Here is a 25014-nt window from a genome sequence, read left to right on the forward strand (position 1 = left end):
GCAGAACTGGAAGAGAAAAAAAGAAAAGGCTGAATCTGAGCAATGCAGTGGTTGTCACCAGAGATACATTTGTAAGACATAAGCAACTATCGATAAGCAAAAATGGGGACACTTTGATTGATGTCAATGAATTGTGTATTTCTTGGGAAGCCCCTTTATCAGATGCATGTCATCATCCATCAAAAGGGGTAAACAACATCTCCACAAAGGAGATAGTCTATTAATGCTCTTAAGAAATCCAAGGTTCTATTCATTAATCCATCAATTAAAACACATGCATCATGGGCCTGAAGTATACTCAGTACACCAAGGTATTCATTTTCTCAGATAAAGGAATGACAGGGGCTAAAACTTTATTGCAGTGCTGATATAACTAAATCAAGCATCCTAACCCAGACAGTTCTGCAGATTCCTGTCCTTCCCTTTACTCACCTTTATCCCTCTCCTCGGGATACAGGAAGACATTGCCAAGTGATGACATTTGAGAATCAGAGTTTTAGAGTTGAAAGGGCCCTGAGAGAGCATGAAACCCTATTGCCTCATTTTATTCTTATAGAACAGAGAGGCCAGAGGATCCAAGTAACTATCTCAAGGTCACATATCTAAATAAAGGACCTGTCTATCCATGAGGAATGGGGGCACAGCCCTGAGGGAGATCTCCTCCTTAATGGCATTGGGACCAAGGAGAACAACCATCATTATCATATTTGACCTTGGAAGTCAGGGTTTCTGTTGTTCCCTGACCAAGACCCCAGTGGATCCAGAGCCAGTTATAAAGTGGCATATCATGTTGGTCGTATCTTGCTTTCTAATTGTTATCTCCTTTCCTGTGATTATTCTCTGAAGCATTGTCCTTGGTAGATTGCATATCAGTTTGCAGATTACTTCTCCATCTTCTCTGCTGCACTGTGGGCTCAGGGAAGACAGAAAACATGTCTTCCAGAAATTGCATCCTCATGACTTAGCTCACAAAGCCTGACACAGAGAAGAGCTAGATGCCTGTTTATGGAATCCCTATGTTAATGTTGAAGTTCATTCCAAACAAGCATAATAGCTTCATTTCCTACACTTTTCTGAACCAAATGGCACTGAAAGTCAAGCTACTGAACATAGATAAGGCTGTGCTAAGAATGTAGAAATTTTTATACCCTAACTTGAATGTTCTAGGGAAGGAACAAAATGAAGTTGGGTTTTTCATAATTATATACTACATGCTCTATGGATGTGTAAGTGTGCTTTGACTTAGGATGATGGGTAGTGGAGAGGGAGAGAGTAGATAGATGCAGCATGGGTTTAGATGAGGAGTGGACAGCTGAGATTGAATACTGCAGGAGAAAAAGAAAAGAAAATGCCCAAGGACAGTGGTGATTCTATCTACTGAGATAGGAAAAACTGAAAGCAAAAAAGTCTGGTGCAGGGGGGGAAGAACTCAAGATTTCTATTTTTTGATGATATGATTTAGAGATGTCAAGTAGATAGTTGGGGACATAGAAATCTGGGATTCCAAGGAGAGATTTCAATTTGGGAGTCACAAATATATAGATGACCTTTAATACCATGGCTAAGGGTAAGGGTCCCAAGGGGAATGTATGGACAGAGAAGAGACCCAAGACAGAGTCCTGAGGCTCTCAAGCATTTACTAAGCACCTAGTATGTGTATATAGCACAGTGCTACAGACTGTGGGGAAACAAAGATACTTAATATGCTGCTTGTCCCTCAACAATCTCAGATTCTGAGATATATATGTAGATAGATAGATATAGATATGTAAGTGTGTGAAGTTTGTATATGGAACAGCCTTTTCTTCATATATATATATACATAGATATGAATGAAAGATTGCTCAATTTAATGGGAAGTGTAACAGATTAGGAGTCAGAAGTCATGAACTTTAACCATTCTACAGCTGCTCTAAATTAAAGTGATGTTAACCTATTAATTTCTTAGGCCTTGCAAGTCCTCACTCACCCACCAAAACAAAGACTGGGTACAGGTTACATCACTGTATCTGGCATCACACTTTCCATGTGGCATCCAGATGATGCAATCCGAGAGTGATGGTGTGCCTGCCACCCTTCCCAGGCACAGTGTGCCACTGCTGCTGCTGCCTCTGGAGCACACAGCAGGAGTGGGTGGGATTGCCTGAAAGGAGGGGCCACGAGTGGGGAGGGAGCCACTGCTGCCTGCATGCCTTTCCTGTTGGAACAAGAGTCCCTTGAGAGAACTCATAATATCTGTATTCTTGGTTTTCAACTGGTGCACATATCAAGTAAACAGAATCCTGAGGACCCAGAAGAGCAGATTTGCTCTCTCCACTGCATTTTCTTGGTCCTGCAAATTAACATTCTCAAAAGCATCCAGTTTCCATGAACTCAGGAAATATTTTCTCTTAGCAGACTGCAAGAGTGGCCAAAAAAAAAAAAAAGAAAAAGAAAAACAGGATTAAAAAAATGTGAAGTTCTATGTGACTGGGCATCTGTAACAAGACGTAGCCTTAGACGTAGCCAGGGGACCCTGACCTTAACCATGAAAGAGCACTAAAGGAACCATTCCGTGAGATTATACGTGTGTGTGTGCGCACACACACAAAGAATACATAACCAGGAAGAAAAATTATCGACTGCAATATGTTATTTAGGTGGGAGAAGTAGGACACAATTTTACATGTGGTACGATTATTAGCTATATATAAGAAAACAGAATCCTCATGCATAACTGGGGAAAGACTAGAAAACTATACCAATGATTAATAATTTCCATGTTTGTGAAGTAGGTGGTTTTTTTCATAATTCTTGCTACTTTTCTGTGCTTTCCAAATTTTATTTAATGTATATGTAATTCTTATATAGCATTATTTTTTCCCAATTATTAAAGCTGAATGACTTAAAGGAACCACAGTAGTCTACATTCTTTTCTGTGGCCTCAATTGTTAGTGATTCTGTTGATTCCCTAGGCCTCACAGGAACAAAACACCTGAACACTGGGGAGAATTCAGAATTTTAAAAACAATCTAAGGCACTATTTATCCTGGAAGAGGATCCAAGCTGTTCCACTGCACAGACGTCTCCCAGAAGACTCAGACCTCTCACCTCCTTCCAAAGAACTTGAAAAGTTGCCCCCATCTGATCTCAGGAAGTGCCTGACCTACCTCCAATACCTGCCCTGAGTGAACGAGACACACCTAAATGAGGAGAAGGCTTACGACTCTGCAGGACACTGTCCCACTGGGAATAGGGTATGGCAGATACTGCAACTGGCTCTTCCTTATTAGATCGTGACCCACTCTCCTTAAAAAGTGCCCTGAATAAGGAAATATCACTTTGAATACTATATGCCAGCCACTATATTTAACAACAGTAGCCTCAAATTTAAGCTTGATAGTCCACAAATAAATCAAGTTCTTGGCCTTGCCCTACTGGGCCTTGGCTCTCACCAATTGGACTAACCTGTTTGGCTACACTGGCAAGGAGAAGATGTCTTTGTTGTCCCAGGTCAAGTGACCATATCTTCTTAAGAAACAAGACCTCCAGAACAGACTAAAGCTAGACTGCCCTCTGTCCAACAGGACTTCAAATGACAGCAGGTGGTCTTCCAGTAGATTAAAGCATTTCAACCAACTGATTAGAATTAAGTAGCTAAAATGGGCCTTTGTTTTTCATGTCATGGGGACATCTCCCACATTCCTATGAATAGCAAACAAAAATAATTAGAGCTGAACAATTGGGATGGGTAGAGACATCTACGTTGTCTTAGAATAGTACAGATTATACGGAAAAAATCTCAATATAATATCAAGACAAGTTTCAGCTGTCAACATTTAGAGTTGCTCATCTTCACAGGCAGTAGAAGCACTCTCATGAGGGCAGACACAAGGGTCATCCTAGAAGAGAAAGATTCCCATGCAAATTAATCTTAGTTTTATATACTCATATATTTCCTGGTTCCTTTGCCTTTTCTTCTTATATTAGGCTAACAACTTTGGTATGAGAGCTGTCCTTTAGACAGTTCTGCTTGATCACTTTGCTTGGGTCCTTGGACTATTTTGGTCTAGTGTCTGACCTGGGCTGTGGCCAACTCTGAATTCCAGTTGTCAGCATCCCACGTGTGTTTTCTACATTTTATATACACAAGTGCCTCTTTCTAACCTTCCCATCCCTGTTGTGGGGCCAGCAATGTGACGGGACTCACCCCCTAGGAGGCTCCAGTACAGTTTGAGCACAGTTTGGGCTCAGTGGAACACACAGCCTTACAAATTATTAATATCTTAGGCTTATCACATCTAGTACAAATGATAAATTCTAAGCTTTGGGTAAATGCTTCTAGGAAAAATAGTAGAGAGAGAACAATAAACTGAGTGGCCAAGTTGATGTTGTTATGGCAGACGGATCATGCTCCTGTGTAAAGAGGATGCCCAATACTTTCAATCCACTGCTTTTAGAAGTACCTAGAATGGATACTGAGGATCAAGAGTAGAAAGAGGCCGTGGTTTTGTTAGAAATAGGGACCAAGAAAATCCAAGAAACCTTGAGTCCTCTTCTCTTCACCACTGCTCCCCTATATAGAGGTGGTCACTGTCACCTATTTGCCCTACTATTCCCCTATTGACCCCCAGCATCACATCTGCCACACATTAAACATTTCCCAAATTGCCCTGTATTTCCCTGGGAAGACTATACACCGCTTGATCAAAAGTAGGGGCTGTGTCGGGTTTTGGGGTTTTTTTTCGTTTTTTTATTTTAATTTCCAGCATCAAACATAGTGTCTCAAACATACTAGGGTTTCAGTGAATGTCTGTTGCACATAGGAAAAATGAAGAAAAGATACTCAAGAGTCACCACTGAGGAATCAGTTTCAATAAAGAAAAGCAATGTCATTGGGGAGCTCTATTTTCTATGTTAGCAGAGTGAAGTCCTATCATTTTCACACTCCACTGATTCATTGTGAACATGGTGTCAGGAACAATACAGGGGCAAAAAACAATTAGTGGGGGAACAAAACAATCAGTTGAACCGTCTGGGATTTGAACGATGTATAGATCAAATGTCTTACATTTGCTAAGCTCCTTCTCATTTGTCCAGAATGGATGACTCGTAGCTGCACTGTACCAAGAATAATTGTCCCTCATATATTCCCAATCATCTGCCTTTTAATGACTAGTCAGAAGTGACAATGTAAAAGGTGCAATGACTTTCATTGTACTTGGCAAATTTTGGACCAACTCCCATTGATTTGCCCTTGGAATAGGTGAGCTCAGAGAGACCTTGCACAGCGGGCTATGGTCACTGCTGCCTGACTCCAGCGACCACAAGGCCCTTGAGTTAAGAAGAGACACAAGAGGAAGAAGTGAGATGTTCAAGGTGACCTTTGGTTCTTATACTGCCTCTGTATACAGCAAAAGATCCACAACACCTTGACTTACGCCAAGCCTGCCTCATGCATCTTAGAGGTGGAATGACCTTTCTGTCTTCCCAAACCAGTACCAGGGTAGACTCCCATACAAAGATATTTGGAAAGAGTTTAGGCACTTAACAAACTGACCAGCTCATGTGGCCTATTTCTACTCCAGATGGCCACTTCCTCCTCTTAGCATGTTCTGGTGTTGCTGCTTTGAAAATTCAGTGAATCTGATTTTAAATTCCATAAGCTCTAAGAAAACTCTTTTTCTCCTTTGTCCCAATGTCCTGTGTTCTGTTTTTTGCATTGACTGTAAGAAAGGTTTATAGTTTTCTTGAAATATACCTTAACTACTAACACAGTTGATTTCATAAAAACTAGTCCTTGGAAATACCTTCTCACTGGTCATCCAGCCCCTATTCCAGGGCTGGTCCAGGGTCCCTCCCCATCCCCAGAATTCTTAAACAATTTCTGAACGCTGGTGGTCTTTAGGAATAAGCACCTTCAGGTCTCTCCTCAAGACATTCTTCCCTTCTCTGAATCTTCATGTCCTCCTACTCTGGTCCACCAACAGAGCCCAAGCTATTGCCTTGTATCATTTTATTATACCTTCTTGTGTAGATGTCTTCACTCCTCAGCTAAATAAATGAGACACTTCTTGAGGGCAGGAACTAAGTCTACTAGAGATGTAGAATCCTCAATGCCCTAGAGCAAACATCCTCAAACTATGGCCTGTGGGCCACATGCAGGCTGCCTAGCATATTTATCCGGCCCTCCGGGTGTTTTTGCCACGGCTGTCTGTCTTGCTTAGCAGCCCACTTGTCCCGGGCCCACAGTGCGTACTCTCCAATGGTCTGAGGGACAGTGAACTGGCCCCCTGTTTAGAAAGTTTGAGGACCCCTGCTCTAGAGCTATGCCCTCAGCAAAAGCTTGGTAACTATGTACATTGTCCTGCCATGACGACCCATGGATAGCCAGCTTGATTCTATGCCAGGCATATAAAAAATAGACCAAGCTGCCATCTGGATATAGCTTATGGACTGGAATCTTCTTAGCCTGATGTTGTGCCTGTGCTTACCCTTACCTGTGCCCTTTGCCCACATCAGTGCAAATGTAAGATGCTCAAGTGGTGAATGGAAAGGGGGCCCCTCCTAGCATCCTGGCCTATTCTCAAGGGCAAGCCCCCACCCTTCAGCCACCTCTCGTACCCTTCATTCCCCAGCCCCAATTCCATTCTGAACTTTTTTTCATAAAGGAACAAAGCTTCCAGTCCATTCTGGACTTTGTTCAGTTCCTTAACTGTGCTTGGTTGCTCACATCTGTCCCTCGGTACACGCTGTCCTTCCTGTCTAGGAAGGACAGTCCTTCCCCCTACTTCTTTGCCAAGCCAACTCCTTACTCATTTTTCAAGTCCTAGCTCAGGTATTTCTTCTTTGCAAAAGCTTTCTATGAAGCTCCACAGTATGCTGGGTCCCCTTGCATCCCAGATTTCTCTGTACCTTCTGTTTCATGATGTCGATGATAATAATCATGACTATAATAATCACTAATATTTATTAAATGCTCACCTCATTTCAGGAACTATTAACTCAATCATAATCAACATCTTGTGAGGTAGGTGCCTGATTGTCTTCATTTTACAAACGTGGAAATCAAGTATCAAAGATACTGATTACCTTGATGAAGTTCACACTTCTCCATGAGGGCCAGATTTCTCACCCAGCCTGGCCCCAGAGTTCATGTTCTTAACCAATACATCACGCTGCCTCTCCTAAAACTCACCACGTCTGTCATGAATTATTTAATAGCTAACTGTTCCCCTAAGCAGCAATCTTCACAAAGACAGCGATGGATCTTTCTTGTTCAGTATTGTATTTCTAAAGCCCAACTAAGGAGTTAGCTTGTAGAAAGCATTAAAGCAAGCATGAGTTAAATGAAGAAATGAACCAGCTAGTTGGTTAGCCAGCGTGGAATCCCAAAAGAGAATAATTCGCCCTCTCTAAATCAAAAATACTTAATCAAAAAAGTATCACAACCATGGTACTATTTTCACTAGTATTTCCACACCCCCAATCCCAGCCAAACAAACAAAAAAGACTCAGAACTAGAAAGGGTGTTCAGGAAATGAGTCAACTCCAAAACGCTTCTCTGCAAGAAAGCAAGCTCAGGGAGGTACAAAGGCTGGGGCCGCCCAGGAACACAGCTGGAACACCCCAACCCCTCTCACACTCTCGTGTGCCCTCACGAGGGCCGACTCACCCCTCTCGCAGGTTCTGCCCCAGTAGCCGGTGCCAGTGCAGTCGCAGATGAAGCGGTTCCAGCCGTCCTTGCACACGGCGTTGTTCTTGCAGGGGTAGCTGTCGCACTGCTTGGCGCTCATCCGTGAACAGGAGGACTTGACGCCCGCCGCGTTCTGCATCTCCGCCAGCTGGCGGATGTTCTTGCTGCGCCCGTCGATGAACAGGTCGCGGATGCAGCCCACGTAGCCGTAGTTGAGCATGGCGGTCCACAGCTCGGTGGGGAGGATGAGGCCGGCGCGGTTCTCCGGCAGCCCGCCCAGGTACATGTCCCCCTCCAGGTCCAGGATCTCGCTCTCCCCGCTCGCGGTGAATGGCGTGCGCCTGCTGTTCACTGATATAGTGCCTGGGGCGGGAGAGCAGACACAGAGTGAGCCGACGGTGCTCAGGTGAGGCCAGTCAGTTGATTAACCGAATGAAAAGAGCCCAAGAGGTGAGTTCTGAGACCCGTGCTTCCTGGCCAGGGGAGAAACATGCAAGCGAAAGAACGAAGCGCTGCAAACCCATAGCAAGGACGATGTAGGCCATTGGGTTCCAATCTCTGCCCGCTAAGACAACCTGGCCCTTAGAAAGATCCAGGAAAATCCCAGTGACCTAACGCCCATTGTTATCTTTTCTCTCCCTAAGAGACCTAAGAGGTAGCATGCCCTACAGGTTGACAGCAGCATAATTCCCACCCGTCTGTTAATCCCAGCTCTAACATGTACCAGCTGTATAACCTTGAAGAAGTGACATCACCTTCCTGATCCTCAGTTTCCTTATCTGGAAAACTAGAAAATTATTGTCCCCCCACCACAAGTTGGTGTGACGATTAAATGAGTTAATACATGTAAAGTTCTTCTAATAATGCCTGGGACAGAGTAAGAGCTCCATGAGTATTTGAAGTCTTCTTCCCCCAAAGGAACTTTGTCTTCTGTTTCTCCCTCTAAGCACTGATACCCTCTAGACTGGGCGTTAACTACCAGCTCTTCCAGTGAATATTTTGAGCATTCCCTTTGATAAATTTTAATTGAAACATGTTTCTTTCTTTATTCATTTAATAAATATTCACCGAACACCTGTCCTGTCTCTGGTACAGCTCTAGGCACAGACATGAACTTGATGGGCATATCTCTCCTCTCATTGAGCCAACGTTCCAAATAATCACCCTGGTAAATGAGAGAAATGAATTAAGGCAGGTGAGATGAAGAAGTAAAATGGGTGGTGTGGTAACAATGCATGGGTTCTACTTTGAAGTGTATGGTCAGTGAAGGCCTCTCTACGTGGATGATAGTTAAGCTGAAACCAGAATGTTGAGAAAGATCCAGCCAGGAGAAAGAGCGTGGCAGGCAGAAAGAATGGCAAGTACAAAGGCCCTGAGGCAGGAAGGAGTGTGGCTTAGAGTGGAGGGGGTAAGAGGGAGTGACCAGGAGGTAAAGTCAAAGAAAAAGACAGACCCACGTAGGGGTAGGATTAAGGACATCAAATGAGATTATAGATCATGTAACCCTAGAAGCTGACCTGGGAACTTGGGAACAGGGATTCTAGTCCTAAATGGCTTTCTGACCTTAGGCCAGTCTTTGAATCACTTTACAGCTCAATTTCCTGGACTGTAACATTAAGAAAATGGACTAAGTGATACCTAAGCACCTGCCAGATATTTAAAAATATATATATTTATTATTCTTGAAGTGCTTTATTGGTAGCAAGATAACTGGGTTGTGCCATCTGTCATTGAGCCTAAACTTCTGTCTGACTCTCAACTCCCTCAGCTATGGAGGATATGTAACCAGGAGGGCTGAGAGGACCAAATGAGGTCAACATGTGACATAGAGTCTGAATTACAAAGTCAGCATGAGAGTTCATGAGGATAAAGGATATTGAGGGGGCTGGGGCTGGGGGTGGGGGCAGTTAAGGTAACAATCTGCTCCCCCTACTCTCTCCAAAGTTAATGTGCATTTTTGGACTTGCCCCTCAATACAATCTTATGAGATAGGAGATACTATTTTCTATTTTACAAATGAGGAAGTTGAGACCTATGTTTTTTATCATCTTCCATCTTGCAAATTTCCTTTCTTTACTCTCCATGTGTCCACAGGACTAATCTGATCGTCAACTAAGGGAAGGAATATCTATTGCCAAATAAGGACAGTAATAAGACTGATGTAAATTTTGGAGCCTTAAATATATCCTGAGGAAAATCTATCCTTTGAATGTGTGACCACAACTGTTTTGAATGCACTTATCAAGTTTTAAGACTCAATTTCCCCAACTGGGAAAAGACCATAAAAGTTTTATTTTAGATCACCTCTCAGTCATATTTTTCTTCAGGGTGACTCAGGGAAGGAGGTGCCACACTTAGATATACTTGTTTTTATAACTATCCATTTTAGTATGGGTTTATAACTAAATATACCAGAAAACATCCTCATGAAGAAATGAAAGTTGAACAGATCATATTAAAATTTTAAGGCACAATGTTGTCACGAAACAATTATTTGTTTACCCAGTAAATTTGTATAGGCTTTGATCAAATACATCAGTATTTCAAAGAATCAGCCAATGCTATCGCTTCTGAAATTCAAACATATTTGTTGAAGATAGGTCCACTGATGGTTCTAACAACACCAACAACAAAATAGCTACCCTACTTGAAAAAGCAATCAGTGTTGGGGATAAACAGAAATAAACATATGGCAATTTTGTGTTCTAGCCTGCATGTTACACAGATAAGTAACTTTTAAGCTGTGTCAAGGTTTTGTTTGTCAAACACAAAATGGTTGAACCATGACCCAGCTCCGGAGACCCCAACACATGGTCTTAAAAACCAGCAGCAGTGTTTTCTTTGTAATTCTGGAATAGCTTTCCGACTCTGCCCTTGCTGACATTTTTTTTGATAAACAGAGAAAAAGAGAGAGAGGGAGGGAGAGATATTCAGCTTCCAGAGAAATTAATTTTGTGTGTGTGTTCTTCTGTTAAAAAAGCACAAACTGTTCATTCTTGCTCAACAAGCACATTTAATTTGAAGCCTCTTGGTTCTGATCAGATTTCAAACAATCAATAAAGATTCCTACTGGGCAATAAAACACCCAGGGCTGCAATCTGCCACCCGTCCGTCCTCTGCCCAGTGCCCATCCAACTCTTCCTAAAGGCAATGCTGCTCATCTGTGCCATACCTCCAGTTGCGGAATTATGCAAAAAAAAAAAAAAAAGCCATCCCACCAAAGCTCAGCCATTCCTGACTTCAGCCTTTTGGGGAACCTACTGCTGTCTCTTGCTGGCCAAATGCACCTAGAAAGAAAATGCCCGAATGAAGACTTTTATATGTTCACCAGGAAAGTGAATCCCTACAAATATGGCACATGTAGCCAAGACCCTTCTTGAGTATATACTACCTAAATCAGGAGAATCAGGAAATGAGTCTGAAATTCAAATGCTCTAATGATTGCTCTTGGGGAAATGCCCTTTCTGATAGCACAGAATGTGACCTTCATGGCCACATGGTCCATAGAAAGCTAGGCAGACTGTTTGAGCATTCAAAAACCCCAGACTCTCTCTGTGCGCCCCCTCCCGCTTTTGTTACTATTCCAGAGTGGCTATGTACTGCCTAGGGCTAGCTTGTTTGATCTGCAGCTGCAGAAACAAACAAAGCCATTTAAACCAAATGTAAAAGGTTATGAAAAGGAAGGGAGAGTTAGGTCTGAGCAAAGAGTGAAATATAGGCTTTCACACCAAAGGAAGGCTTTAAATTGAACATGACTTCAGGAAAAATCAATTTGCCTTTTCCTTTCTTGTCATAATTTCTCCGTGCAACATGACTCTTGCCAATTATTCTTGCATAAACTCTTGCACGATGAAGCTTATCCTACAGAGTAATCACCTAATGCGGCGTCTGGGATGTCACCATTGGTTTCCATGGTGATGAGAAAAAAGAGAAGGAAGCTGGGGAGGAGGGCATCACACCCGTGACATGACAGTTGCTTTGGTAGCAGTGGAAATGCTACTTGTAAAACTGTCCTTAGCTCCCAGGACGTAGAGTTATCACTGAGATAATGGTGCAGTGAGTGACGGGAGAGATGAGTGGGGAATGTGGGCCATCTACGAGATGAGTGTCTTGTTCAGAAACGTAATTTTACAGCAGCCATTAAAGAGAACAGCAAAAGAATCAATAAACATGCAAGTGTAAAAATTAAAATATAAAGCCAGGAAACAAACTGAGAAACTACAGCTTTCCTCTAGTCTCAGTTACACACCCTGCCTCTTCCTACCTGATCTGCCATCTCGCTGAATGTCCACGTGGTACCATTCGCCATCATTGGCTTTCTTCTGAGTGGCCTTCACTTTGATGGTGCCGGAGCCCATGTCAAGCAGCAAGTACAGGTTGCCATCCAGGAGCTCCACGGCAAAGAAGTCTACTTTTGTGTTCTTTTGGCTCCGCGCATCCTTCCTCTCCTGGGGTTTTCCATGAGTGAAGAGGATCAGGCCGTTGGGCTCAGTGGTGCGGAAGTCGAAGGAGATGGAGCCCATACGTTTGGTGTTCCACTTGGGCAAGCTGATGTAGGCCTCCGGGGTCTCGAAGTTGATGGGGTCCAGCGTAGCCACATTCTCGCACTTGAACACAACTTCGCCATAGATTTTCATCTTGGTGTCCCCAATCCGGGCCAGGCGAGACAGCTCCAGACGGATGTCATTATTCTTATAAACAACCTGTCAAAAGCCAAACAAAAGTGCCATATGAATCAATCTTGCAAATACTATCCATCCATCACTCACTGGGCACCTGGAAAAGTGATTTAAGAAGAGGCTTTAGGACATAATAGTCTGAAACAACATGAGAAACATGAGACACAAGACTCAGAAAAGCATCTCTAAAGAAATGTCTGGTATGCACAAAAGCTCTGAATAAGCCTCCATATTTCCATGATATTTCTTTTGTCTCTCTTCTTCTGGCCAATTTCTTGTGTTGTCAGAAATTGATAAAATATGAGCTTGCAAATGAAAATCAAAGAGATTGAGCTACACGGATGTAAATACTTCATATAATGATATTTACTGAAGCATCCTCAGTAAAAGACCAGGAAAAAACTAAGTGACCATCAATAACAGAAGATACATCTTTATAATGGAATATTATACAGCCCTTAAAATGATGTATTGGTTTTGGTTTTGACATACAGGCTCTCCAAGTCCGATTGTTAAGAAAAATTAGCAAGGAACAGGACAGAGTGTGCATTACCCTATCATTTGTAAAAGTGTGTGGCAGACAGTGGGGGTATTGTGTATATATGCTCATATAAGCATACAACCTCGTTGGAACTATAAAATTGTCATTGGGATGTAGATTTGTCAGATTAGTATTCAGGAGTGGGAGGGAGACTTACTTTTCACAGTACCCCCTTGTATTATTTTTTTTAACCAGGTGAATATATTACTTTGAAAAAATGATTGAGTATTAAGAGTTGGTAGGGACAGAGGTCTGTGTTTTTTGCACAATGCATGTGCCCTCTATATAGTGGTAAAATGAGACATTCTGAAACCCTATTCATTTATTCAGTCAGGTATATTTATTTAGGTGACAGTCTGCTTTTACAGAGAACAGATACCAATTGGTTCCGGATACCAATTTGCCTTGTGAGGGTGTCCAGCAGGGCTTCCTGCCTCCGTGACCTACCCAAGTTACCAGTTTACTTCTGTACAGCCATGGCCAATGTCCTGCACACTGGGAGGGTGGGTGAAGAAGGTGAACATGCCAGTTAAAAAAAACAAACTTATTATGGCTTTCTAAATCAGGTGTAATCCATATAAAAGCAGGAATTAATATTATTCTCCAAAATTAGAACTTCAAAAAAGTTTTACCTTACTAGAATTGAATTTTGATGTAGTGCTCTGGGAAGGTGGTTAGTGCTTAGATCTCTAGGTGGTGTCACATCCATACAACAATAATTTTCCAAAAATGGAAGGGAAAGGGACTAAGATTTGGGTATTGACCCTACTAACCACTTTGCTATTTTCTTTACATTATCTTATTCAAATTTTAAGTCAGGAACTAGATTTAGGTTCAAATTTCACATCCACTACTTACAAGCTATGTGATCTTGGCAAAGTAACTCTCTAGGGCTCTGTTTCCTTCTCTGGAAATGGGAATACAGGAGTAAATTATTTGGTAAGGATAAATTGATTTAATACTTGTTAAACACTTAGAAATGGCATGTAATCTGGGCACAAAAGTCTCAGCTATTTGGCGGAGTGGTTGTGGTTATTGTTAATCTCATTTCATCCTCTCCACAGCCCTTAGAAGGTTGTACTATCTCCATTTTCAATAAAACGACAAGGCTTAAGTGCCAAAATAAGTCTCATCTCCATCACGGTGAGAGACAGTTAAATTGGATGGGTCATTCCAGTATATATCATTTAAGCCCCAGCATCCAACTACAGAACTATTTTCCTTATGTCTCCATCACTAGGAGAGAATCTAACAGTCATAGCCTTCTAATAGGTATTACAAGGGTAATATATAACTATGACAAAATATTGAAAATGCCTCACCTATTATGTAACCTTGACCATGGACTTAACTATATTCAAGAACATTGAAAATAATGATACAGGCAGTCATTGGGCACTTACTACCAGGCATTATAGTAAGGATTTCACACTGACCATCCCTTTACCCAACACCCATTTGAGTTACCTATAACCATTCCCTCAGTTTACAGATAGGGAAATGATGGGATTAAGATCACTGGGACTTAGGGATGCTATGTCTGAGGCTGTGAGAGGAGAGGAGGTGAAGGAATTGGCTGAGCAGACGCCTGAAATAAGGGCAGATGTTAACTGCCTAGTTGAGGGACATTTTTCAGTGATCTGGGAGTACAACAAAGCATGCTCCAACCTCAGAGCCTAAGGGGTCTCATGCATGAAAAGCCACAGGTGGCCTGACATGGAAACTTCTCATGGCTGTAGAGGTAGATTGCAATATATAAGCCGGGAGAAGGGTCTCAAGGCTTCCATAGTGTTTGCACCCTGGGCCAAGTTCCTTCTCTCTCTTTCTCTCAACAATGCTTCAGTTAATGTAAAACCAGTCTCCCAGTGGGAAGCATGTAGTTTCCTTGTTTCTTGATCAAATGGGTAGCAGCTACTGACATTAAAGATCGATATCCATGTACATAGCTTGAGCGTGAGATAAATCAGTTTACATTGATCAAAAGGGTTGTACCTACCGAAGAATTATGTGTTTTTCACTTCTAGAAAGGAGAAGGAAATTAGCTGGGACACCGTGTGATTTTGGGGGGAGCCCCAAAACCTTTGATCATTGTATCCCATGATTTTTTCACATGAGATCACTGTATTTTGCAACATAGCAAAGAGGATGAAAAGCACGTGCTGGGGTTCAGTCACTGCCACCTTAGCACCGGAGTGCTGGTGGTCCCCTGACCTCTCCGCTTTCTTAACTATTATTTCTGTGTCTATATCTTTGTTTCTTTTATCTCTTGCAACATAGTCTGCCAGGGGACCCTATCTTTATTGGGGATGTTGTGAACAACCAATAGGGAAACTGACACAGAGAGCAGTTGAGGAACACAATGGAGGTAAGTGGCATAGCAGGACTCGAACCTAGGTGTCTGGGCTCCAGGGTCTCTGTGCTTTACCACTGCAGACACTCAGAACGAGGCCTCACTTGCAGCACCCACGAAGAGCATCTGTAACATTCTATGGAAACTCACACATGCTCAACTTCCCAATTCAAAGGTTGAATTTCTTGTTTTAGCTCTTCTGGACTAACCATGTGCAAAGGGAAATACTGAAGGATCCTTGGACAATCACTCAGGTGAGTGAACCAGAAAAGAAATGATAAAAGTTTACTAACTGACAGCTTCTCCTTTATAATCCCCGCTATTATGCCTCAGCATGTGAGCTCTCTGTGTCATAACCAAACTTTGGCTTTTCCTGCTTTTGGGTTAAATAGCTATGACTAGAGCTCCTTGTAAAGGTTAATTATTAATGTATAACAATAGCTCATCCCAAAGGGACAGACAGTTGCTTGGCTCCATTGAACAGTAAATAGAAAGAGAGCTCAGATGTCCCTACAGGAGGCTAAGGAAAAAAGGAAAAAGAGAAAAATAAAAGGCCTTTTAAAGGAACACAGTGGCTGCGAAGAGGAACTCTTCTGTGAGAAAGGCACATAGCTGAGACAGGGACAGAAAGTGACTCACCAGAATAAAGATTTCTGGAGAAATGGGCAGGGAAATCAAGGGCCAGAAACTGGCCTGACAGAGATAACCAGACTTCTCTGGAAGGCTCTTTGAAGGTGAGCTCTCTATCTACTCTGTGGCCCTGAAATTACCTGTCCATTTATATAGACTTTCTACTATGATGAAAAAAGAGCCAACACTATTGTCACTGGCAGTTGGGTAACACTTCTGAGTCTCATTTTATTTATTTCCAAAGGTAGGAGCTTTAATACCTATTCCACAAACTGTCCCTCTTTTTCCCCCAAGACTGTTGTCAAGATCAAATGGGATACTATATGTAGTAGGACAAACAATTCTAAACTGGTACACAAACCTAGGAAGAAATAATAGAGTATATCTTCATCTCCAGCAGTGATAGGGTTCTGTTAGAAACTGACAGGGCCCTAAACAGAGATTCTCCTACCCAGAATAAAGGGACAGGAGGGCACCAGGGTCTTGCAGCCCCTTAGTACCCAACTGAAATGGTCCACTGCTGGCATCTTCGCCTTTTGCACCTACTCACCTACTCACTCTGCGCAGACCACAGCCGTGGCCATGCAGAAGTGCCCTGGGTAAGTACAGCAGGGCATGCACCTTCCCATACCCTGCACATTAATATCCGGTACAGTGTCCTCTGTAAAGTCAGACTCTCAGCTCAATGCATGTCCCCGACTGACTGACTGAACTAGGAGGAGATGTGGCATCAAGTGACAGAAAGCAGCCTGACAAGTCACCTCAACAAGGAGCAATTAAAGACAAAGTAGAAATGACTCCCCATGGGGGACGATGTCACATCCTGAGAGGTGGAAGAGCAGAGTCACAAAGAGTGACAAGCTGGTCTTATTCCTCCACCTATGGACTTGTAAAGACTGCTGTTTGAACTTGTAACACGTGCTTAGGATACCAGACAGTACAACAACTGAAGACAGTCTCAGAGTTTACATATAGTCTCTCAGAACAAATATGCTTGTATTTCTCCATGATCCTTCATACAGAGAGATGCCAAAGCAATACCAGGAGTAAGGCAAGCTATGAGAATAGGCATATAATCAAAATAGTTACCACCTATTGAGAGCCTGCCATGTGCCAGTTTAAAGACACTACTGTATGCCATCCAAAATAAGCAAATTAAATAGGTGGCATCGGGTCCATTTCACAGACATGAAGCTCAGAGGAAGAGACAGGGACTTGCCCAAGATCACATAGCACATTAAGGGCATAACCAGGATTTGATCCTTTATCTGATTAAAATGCTTCAAAGATGACAGCTTCTGGGTCTTGCTGTAGCCCATGCCTACATATAAAGCAGAAATTCCTTAGTCATACACAAAAACCACATCCAACTCCATTGGGATGTGCAAAGCCCTTGACACTTGGTCTGATCCCTTTCTAATGGGTTCTCGTGCCTCCCCATGCAGAAGCTGCCTAAGAGGCCTCAGTACGAACTTAAGTCTTAGTGCTTCTGCATCTTTGCTCTCTGGGTTTCCCAGGCCACAGTGCCTTCCTCTCCTCTCCAGCCTCTTCAAATGATGCCCCTTCACCAGGATCTACACCCTAACCCATTCCAGGCCCTCCCTGGTTACTCTGGTACTTGCTGGGTCCCACCATTTGGAAAACCAAAATCCTTATATTATCTGCACCTGATGAAGCTCTCTGTCCTATGGCCCAAACCACTTGCCTTGATTGGAAAAAGAGACTATTCTAATCCTATAGGATGCACTTTTTACATTAAACTCCTTTAAGGTAATTAAGTTACAAGGCAGGACCATGAGAACGAATGTAAGGGTTAGGGACAGTCCCCCACTGACAGAAGTATTTTCCCCTCTCCCTCTTCCATCTTATCCCAGGCTACTCCACTCTCAACTTCCTGAGGACATGTTTCCATGTGTTCTGTTGGAAATATCACACCCTGTGCATTCCAGCAGGGGAACAGAAGGAACAGGGGATGTGAGTATGTGCCCTACAGTGCCCAGATGGCCTCTTGGCTTGTTTCTCCTATCAAGGAATAGGAGGTTTACCACATGGTCTTTCTTTTCTCTTGTGTTTAAAGCATCTTCGATTCCTTGTGGGTCTACATATAGGACACTTTCAACATAGCCACCAGGCCAGTATGAGACCATATCACTTATAGGTCCATTACTTGATGACTGAGCACTACTGCTCTGCTCCAGGTCTGTGGGGGATGTTTAAAGGTAAGGACATTGGGGGGCATTTCTGAAGTGTCTAACCGGGACAAAAATGGAACAGTGGAGAAACCATCATTAGGGTCTCTTGCGTGGCGCAGCGTTGACTACAAATCCTAATAAAGCTTTTCAACTTTATACCTGTGTGTGGAGCATTTTACTTAAAACAAGCACAAAACAAGGATATATTTATCCTCCACCTAAATTTAATCCTTTGACAATAGGTAGTAATGAAATGAGCTTTTTCTCTTTAGCTTCTACGATGGTACAGCTTCCAGATAAAACTTGTGGGCTAATTTTACCATTGTGTATCATTCCTATTCAGGGTGAAAAAATGACTAGGATGCACTGTGAAAGAATCTTGCTCCTGGGGTCTCCACCGAACCACATCTCCTACTCTCTCTGTCCCCCTTCCCCCTGTCCCTCAGGCAACCAATGACTCTGGTCTGCTGTGGTTTCTCCCTCCTCTAAACTGCCCACTCCACTCATTTGTCACTTAAATCACTCAACTTTGTCATCTTTGAGTAAGCAAAGGTCTGGTCTTTTCAATAGACCTCAAACACCTTATGAGCAAAAATTACACAGTATACCTTTCAAAATATGAACTAGTTCCTAGCCATATAGATGCTTAATAAATGCTCATATTTTCATTAAGTGAGATGTTAGACTCAAATAGTAGCATAGAGCAGTGGTTAAGATTACAGACTTTGGGGTCTCCCTAGACAGGGTTTGGGCTTGGTTCCTACCTTATCAACTGTGTGACATTAGGCAAAATATTATTTTGTAACAGCCTAGGTTCTTCTACATAGAATATAGATAACAAGTCTTACTTCACAGGATTGTAAAAAATAAGTGAAATGATAATACTATACATAAAAGTACTTTATATAGACCCTGGCCCTTAATAAGCACTCATAAATCAGGGGTCCTCAAACTTTTTAAACAGGGGGCCAGTTCACTGTCCCTCAGACCTTTGGAGAGTGTGCACTGGAGGACTGGGACGAGTTGGCTGCTAAGCTTTGATGAGCCTGCCATAAATGGTAGTTCTTACTATTACTTTTGTTATTTTCTATGGAAAGCCAGCACTAAATCAATAGCTCAGCATGGAGTCATTAGGAAGGAAAGATTCTCACTGAGGATAACTTCTAAGCCAAATGTCAACTCCAAAGGCAGGGCTAAAATTAATGTCAGACTCAGGATTTAACAAACTCTAAAATTAAATATACATTTATTATATATATACACACACACACTGTGGTTCCCCCAAAAAAGGACCTACCCATAAAATAAGCCCTAGCAGGATTTCTAAGCATTTGCGCAATATAAGCCCTACCCTGAAAATAAGACCTAGTGATGGGCGTGACTACACAGCGTATCTGCACCACCCATGCATTTCTTCGTGGAGTGGTAAAGACGACGAGCAGCCCTTCTCATCTGCCCCATCGTGACAGCTACTATTCCAGAGGTGACCGGAAAAATGCGGGCAGCCCCACCAACAAGATAGGCTCCCCTGTCAGGTCCCAGCCATCCTGTGTGTGCTGCAAGCTGAGTCTTTGAGGGGAAAATAACACATCCCCTGAAAATAAGCCCTAAGGTGTCTTCTTGAGGAAAAATAAATATAAGCCCTGTCTTACTTTGGGGAAAACACGGTAATATGATACTTAATTGCCTAATGTGACATTCATGAGTTATACACACATATACATATATGTATGTGTGTGTGTATATATGCCTAACGGTGGCCATTCCACCTCTCTCTCCCTCTCCTTCCCTCTGTCCCTCTCTCTCTCTCTCTCTCACACACACACACAGCCCATACACTTGTGCAGATTTAGGATTCATTATCATTAACATCATTTTCTAACACAGGACACCACTGACCAAACTCCAACGGTGAATGAGGTCCAAGCACAAATGTGGCAGCAGATGGTCCTCTCAGCTTCCAACGTCAGAAGAACCTAATAACTGGCATGACCAGAGCCACATCTGCAGCTATGGTCTTGCTTACAGGGGTCAGTAAACTAACACTGCCTGCTGAGATGCAGCTAACATCCAACCTGGGGCTCAGAGTCCCAACTACTGCATACAATGGATACCACCATTTTCATGCTTTATATTTTGTGAACAGCAGTCAGGATCTGCCATAGATGAAAACCAAGTGCCAGAAATAAAAAATTGGAAATGAGCTTCAGACACGCAAAGCAGGAGCCAGAATATTCCTAGGTTCTAGAGCTCAAAATAAAGGTCAAAAAGACTCCAGATAAAGTTGAAACCAAACCAGTACTAGAATGTTAACAATTAAATTTTTAAAATGTTGTGTGATCCAATACTCTATGGGTCAAACAAAATATATCTGCAAGCTGGATTTCTCCAGGGGCCACCATATGATCTATGGCCACATTTGTAAAAGTGTGGCCAGAAAAGATAAAAGGGACATAAGGCAGGCTACAGTAACAGGAAAGATCCAGGCAAACTGGTGTTGAACTAGCAAAATACTCAGTCCCTGCCTCACTCTGAAGAGAGCCATTCAGTCATCTGGGCATGCAGGCACGCCAGCCACAGATAGACAGACAGCCATGGACCAGCCTGTTACCCTGCCCTCGTGACTCAAAGGCCCAAGAGCCTTGCTGATGGTGCAAATCATTACCACTGGTGCTCAAGTTCATTTGCCTGATAGATTCCTTGGGAAAGGGAAATGATCATATAGGTTTATGTCAAGATACAGATAGAAACAGCAATAGGTTAAAGAGGATATCCCACGTTTGGTATGATCAGAGTGAAGCTCTCAGTTTTATTCTTCGCAAGAAGGAAAACTTTCTTAGGATTTCTATTCAGCTACAAAGGCTGATCAGGAACAGACTGCCATGTATCCATACAACCCATAGAAAAAATGTCCATTCAGTCAAGTTTCTGGGGTATTTAGGATTCTATAAAGGCTCAGTATATCACAGGAGTAAGACTTGTTGATTTAGGCCTCATCATCTTTACAGAGCCTACTAATAAGTTTCTACTGAATTAATAAACAAGAATTCAGCATAGACAGACCCATGCAAAGAAATAAGACATGAACTTACAAGTACGGGCTATAGATCTCCAAGATAGATCTTGTCAATGGGTGTTCAAGAAAAAAAAATTAGTTTTTAGTAGCCAGCTGATGTTTTCAAATACAACTGGATAGCAAACTCTCCCATCTCTCACAGCCTTGTTGGCAAACATGTGCCTCTATTTTCCTTTCCTGGCAGATGACATTCATCATTAATTGATGTCATTCCTTTTGCCATTCAATCCAGATGAAGCCTCAGAATTCTTTTCAAGGTAGACAAGGCTCTAGGAAATTAACCGCCAGTCACCGAGAGCTAGAACCTGAGGTGAACCTATCTACCACCTTTGTTATCCTCTAACACAAAAGCCAACTTCATACAAATTAGCTAGCTATACTAGAATAGGAGAAACAAAAAAATCTATGTAACTGTATTAATTCAGGGGTCCCCAAGCTTTTTGGCACCAGGGACCGGTTTCATGGAAGACAATTTTTCCACATGGGGGTGGGGATGGAGGTGGGGTGGGGGTGGGAGGATGGGGGGGGGGTTGAGCTCAGGAGGTGATACAAGCAATGAGGAACAGAGCTGCTGTAAATACAGATGAAGCTTCGTTCGCTTGCCCCCTGCTCCTCTCCTGCTCTGTGGCTCTGGGTTCCTAAGTTTCATGGGAGTCAATTTTTCCATGGTTGGTGAGGGGGTGGCGGGGGTGGGGGGAGCTCAGGCATGATGCATGGCCAGGTTCCTAACAGGTACTAGGCCATGGCCCAGGAGTTGTGGACTGCAGTATTAATTAACCACTATATCTTTAGCTCCAGACTATGGAGTACACAAGGGAGCATGCTACCAAACACACAAGAGGCTGTGTGTTTCTGATATGGTAACCAAGGCAGTCCCAGTATTTAACAAAATGCATGGCATGTAGCAGAGGCTCGATAAAAACTCTCATTTCCTGTATTTTCTTATGTACTAAACAGACCTACTCAGAGAACACCTGCATTTCTTTCTGTCTTAGAATATTTTATGAGGGCACCAACCTGACTAGAGTGAAAGTTATGTCTCACAAAGCAGAGGAACTAAGATCAGATGAGTAGGTGGTACTTGATTATGAAAAGCTCTAAAAATACATACTTTATGCAATTGGGGAAAGAAAGTAACCATTAGAGTAGAAAGGAAGCCTTAAGCAATTTGATTAGAAAAGTGACAAAATTTTAAATGTACCTTCCTGAATCACTATGAATCTACTGTTATTTTTATTCCGAGGACTAGAAATGGCTTTAATTATCTCACTGTTTTCTCTGAGGATAACATGTCATTCCCTGCTTATAACCCTTCAATGGTTCTTCTTCAACCTTAAAAATAAATGCAAACTTTTAAGCATTATATGAAGGACTCATCCTGATCTAGACCCCGCTGCGTCATCACTGGCCTTGCCAAAGTTCTGCAATTCTTCCAATTAACCATCCCAGAGACAAACCTTACCTGGATTCTCTATCTGGATAACTACTACTCACCATCTGAAGCGTGGTTCGGGTATCACCTCCTCCAATACTCCTACCCACTCCACTCCCACCCACAGCCGATTTCCTCCTCTCAGCTCCCATGGCTTCATGTTCTAACTGCTGTCACTGTATTTATCACATTGTGTTGTAAGTGTCTATTTCCTTCAGTAGACTAGGAGCTTCTCAAATGAAGAAAACTATGCCTTTTTTCTCTGAGTCTCCCAGTGCCTGACACAAAGTATGTTTATAAGAGAAGGTAGAAGAAATGGGAAGAAGAAGGGCAAGGAAGATCACAAGGGTGACTTCCTGATGCCTCTACATGGGTGAAGACTATAATTCAGTAAGAAGCCTTTATATTCATTCTCCCTGACAACAAGTGATGAGATGGGAAGGGAGAAAGCTGAAGTATTACGGACAGTTAAAAGGCATTTGATGGACCCACTGAATATTTAGTTGAGTTTTCCCCCAGTGTGCATGATTAGGAAATGTGCTTATAGTTTTAAGGATATCTATATGAAAAGTTCTGCACCCCAGAGTGACAGCTGTCATTAGTTTATGTTCCTGGGCAGAACACTAACAGAAGTACAAAACCCAATCACAAATCCTAGTAAGATCCTCTAAGAGAATGACTGGCTAAGGTCAGCACCAGCACTGCTTCCCACTCTGGAGTATGCTAAGGGACTACTGTATACCTTTTACATGACAATATAGCTTGGACTTGCAATAGAAAACACATGGTTGTCTTGAAACAGTAACTCAGAGCCATGGTCTTCTATGCTTATATTTAAAGAGCAAAAATGAATTGCTAAAAACAAAGCCTTTGGCCATAACTAGCAACTTCTGGCTGCCACCAGCTACTGTGAAAGAAGAAAGATGACAAAAGGCATGCCAAACAGCTTTTGGAAAAAGAGCTTATATGAAAGGCCCAAAAACAAAAGAGTAGGAGAAAATATTATGCTATAAAAAGATTCAGTGAAACAGAACCTTTAGGAATGCTAACATAGTCAGTTGGAAACAATAGTAGCATACAAGGCAAGAAAGTATTCTATGCAGCCCAGATGACAGAAGCAGTTGATACAGAATTATGGATAGTGACAGGGTATACCGAGAGGTGCTGACCAATGGTAAGTTCCAGGAGAACTCTGGGGCTAAGACAATAAGTTTGCACAGGAAAATCCTCTTATGATGTGAAACCCACTCATTTACACAAATACATGTGGACCAGAACTGTACGGCTTCCTGATGGCTGAGCAATCTCTGAAGGAGCTCTGCCTGTCAGAAGCAATTACAAACTATTTCTTGCCTGGCCTGCTAAGCAGCTCTGCTTCGAGCCTAATGAAGGCTCTAATCAGATGGCTTTTCAAAGTGGTCCAAAGAGCCCCTCTGCAATCAGCAAAAGAGGTGGGGAAAGTGACAGGAAGAATATGCCAGGCTGGCAGGTAGCTGATAACAGAATCATTTCCAACCTGGTGCAGAAGACAGCAAATGAGAGTGGGGTCTGAACTGACAATTATAGATAGAAATGCTAGGACTCAAATTAATTTTTTTTCTGAAAAAGTCTCTTTACTCTTTGTTAACTTCAAAATAAATGGTCATGCAACAAAAAGCCCTCCCTCCTTTCTTGGAGCTCTGTTTCAAGGTGATGGTATTTAACCCCAGTACTTACACCTGTGACTTTACATTGCCTTTAGTAAATCTGCAGAGACGTAGATAACCACTAGATGTCCCTTATGCCATGCAAAACCAATCTGAAATGAATTTCACTACCAGTTACACAAATCACATTTAAAGGCTTAGCCTATCTAAGCCTTGAATCCTAGGTGCCAGCTATAATTCCTATGATGACTCACTTCTCTGCTTTATTTATATTGTGCCAACTTCTATAGTATTTCAATAGCCTTTTATCATAAGATCTAAAATTATAGGCAGTAAACAGAAAACCATTGTGAATTTAAATTATTTTGTATTTATATAAAAGAAGAGGTAAAAACCATAGGGAAATAGGCAGAAAAGAATATTGGAAGAAAATGGATAATAGGATGTTTAAAGAGGCCCTAAATTCGTTATCACTTTTAGGAGTCAAATAAGTTTTAATATAAGTGGAGAATGCACAAGCTCAGATTAAATTGAGATTCTCCATATACTAGGATATTGAATTCTTAAGAGTCAACAAAACTAGATATGGTAAATACTTTTAATTTCACATGTCAAGCAGGATCCATTCAGAATGGCTGCTTGGGACACAAAGTAGAAAAGATTGCTGTGCTATAATCAGTGATCAGTATCTGCTATGGGAAGGGGAATTGGGAACAGTGGTTCCTGTGATATACATTTGCAGAACTTGAGTTAACCCCCTCGCTCTAAGGATCCAAGATTTGAGATGGTTGAG

At 42.3% G+C, this 25014-nt stretch overlaps 1 protein-coding gene across 18 annotated transcripts in view; it reads right to left on the reverse strand.

Annotated features, from left to right (window-relative positions):
* NRXN3 (neurexin 3) overlaps positions 1 to 25014 on the reverse strand; it is a 1566790-nt gene that overhangs the window by 1036960 nt on the left and 504816 nt on the right. For all 18 annotated transcript variants that reach the window (XR_012919693.1, XM_020286124.2, XM_076003826.1 and 15 more), the window contains 2 exons: positions 11940 to 12378; positions 7655 to 8038 (listed from right to left, as the gene is read on the reverse strand). Coding sequence is in view for 17 of the 18 variants with exons in the window: in XM_020286124.2 (XP_020141713.1) it covers positions 7655 to 8038; positions 11940 to 12378 (823 nt within the window). In the remaining variant the exon portion in view is untranslated. The remainder of the gene's footprint in view (positions 1 to 7654; positions 8039 to 11939; positions 12379 to 25014) is intronic.

Source organism: Microcebus murinus, chromosome 6, assembly GCF_040939455.1.
Source record: "Microcebus murinus isolate Inina chromosome 6, M.murinus_Inina_mat1.0, whole genome shotgun sequence".
Taxonomy (NCBI): domain Eukaryota; kingdom Metazoa; phylum Chordata; class Mammalia; order Primates; family Cheirogaleidae; genus Microcebus; species Microcebus murinus.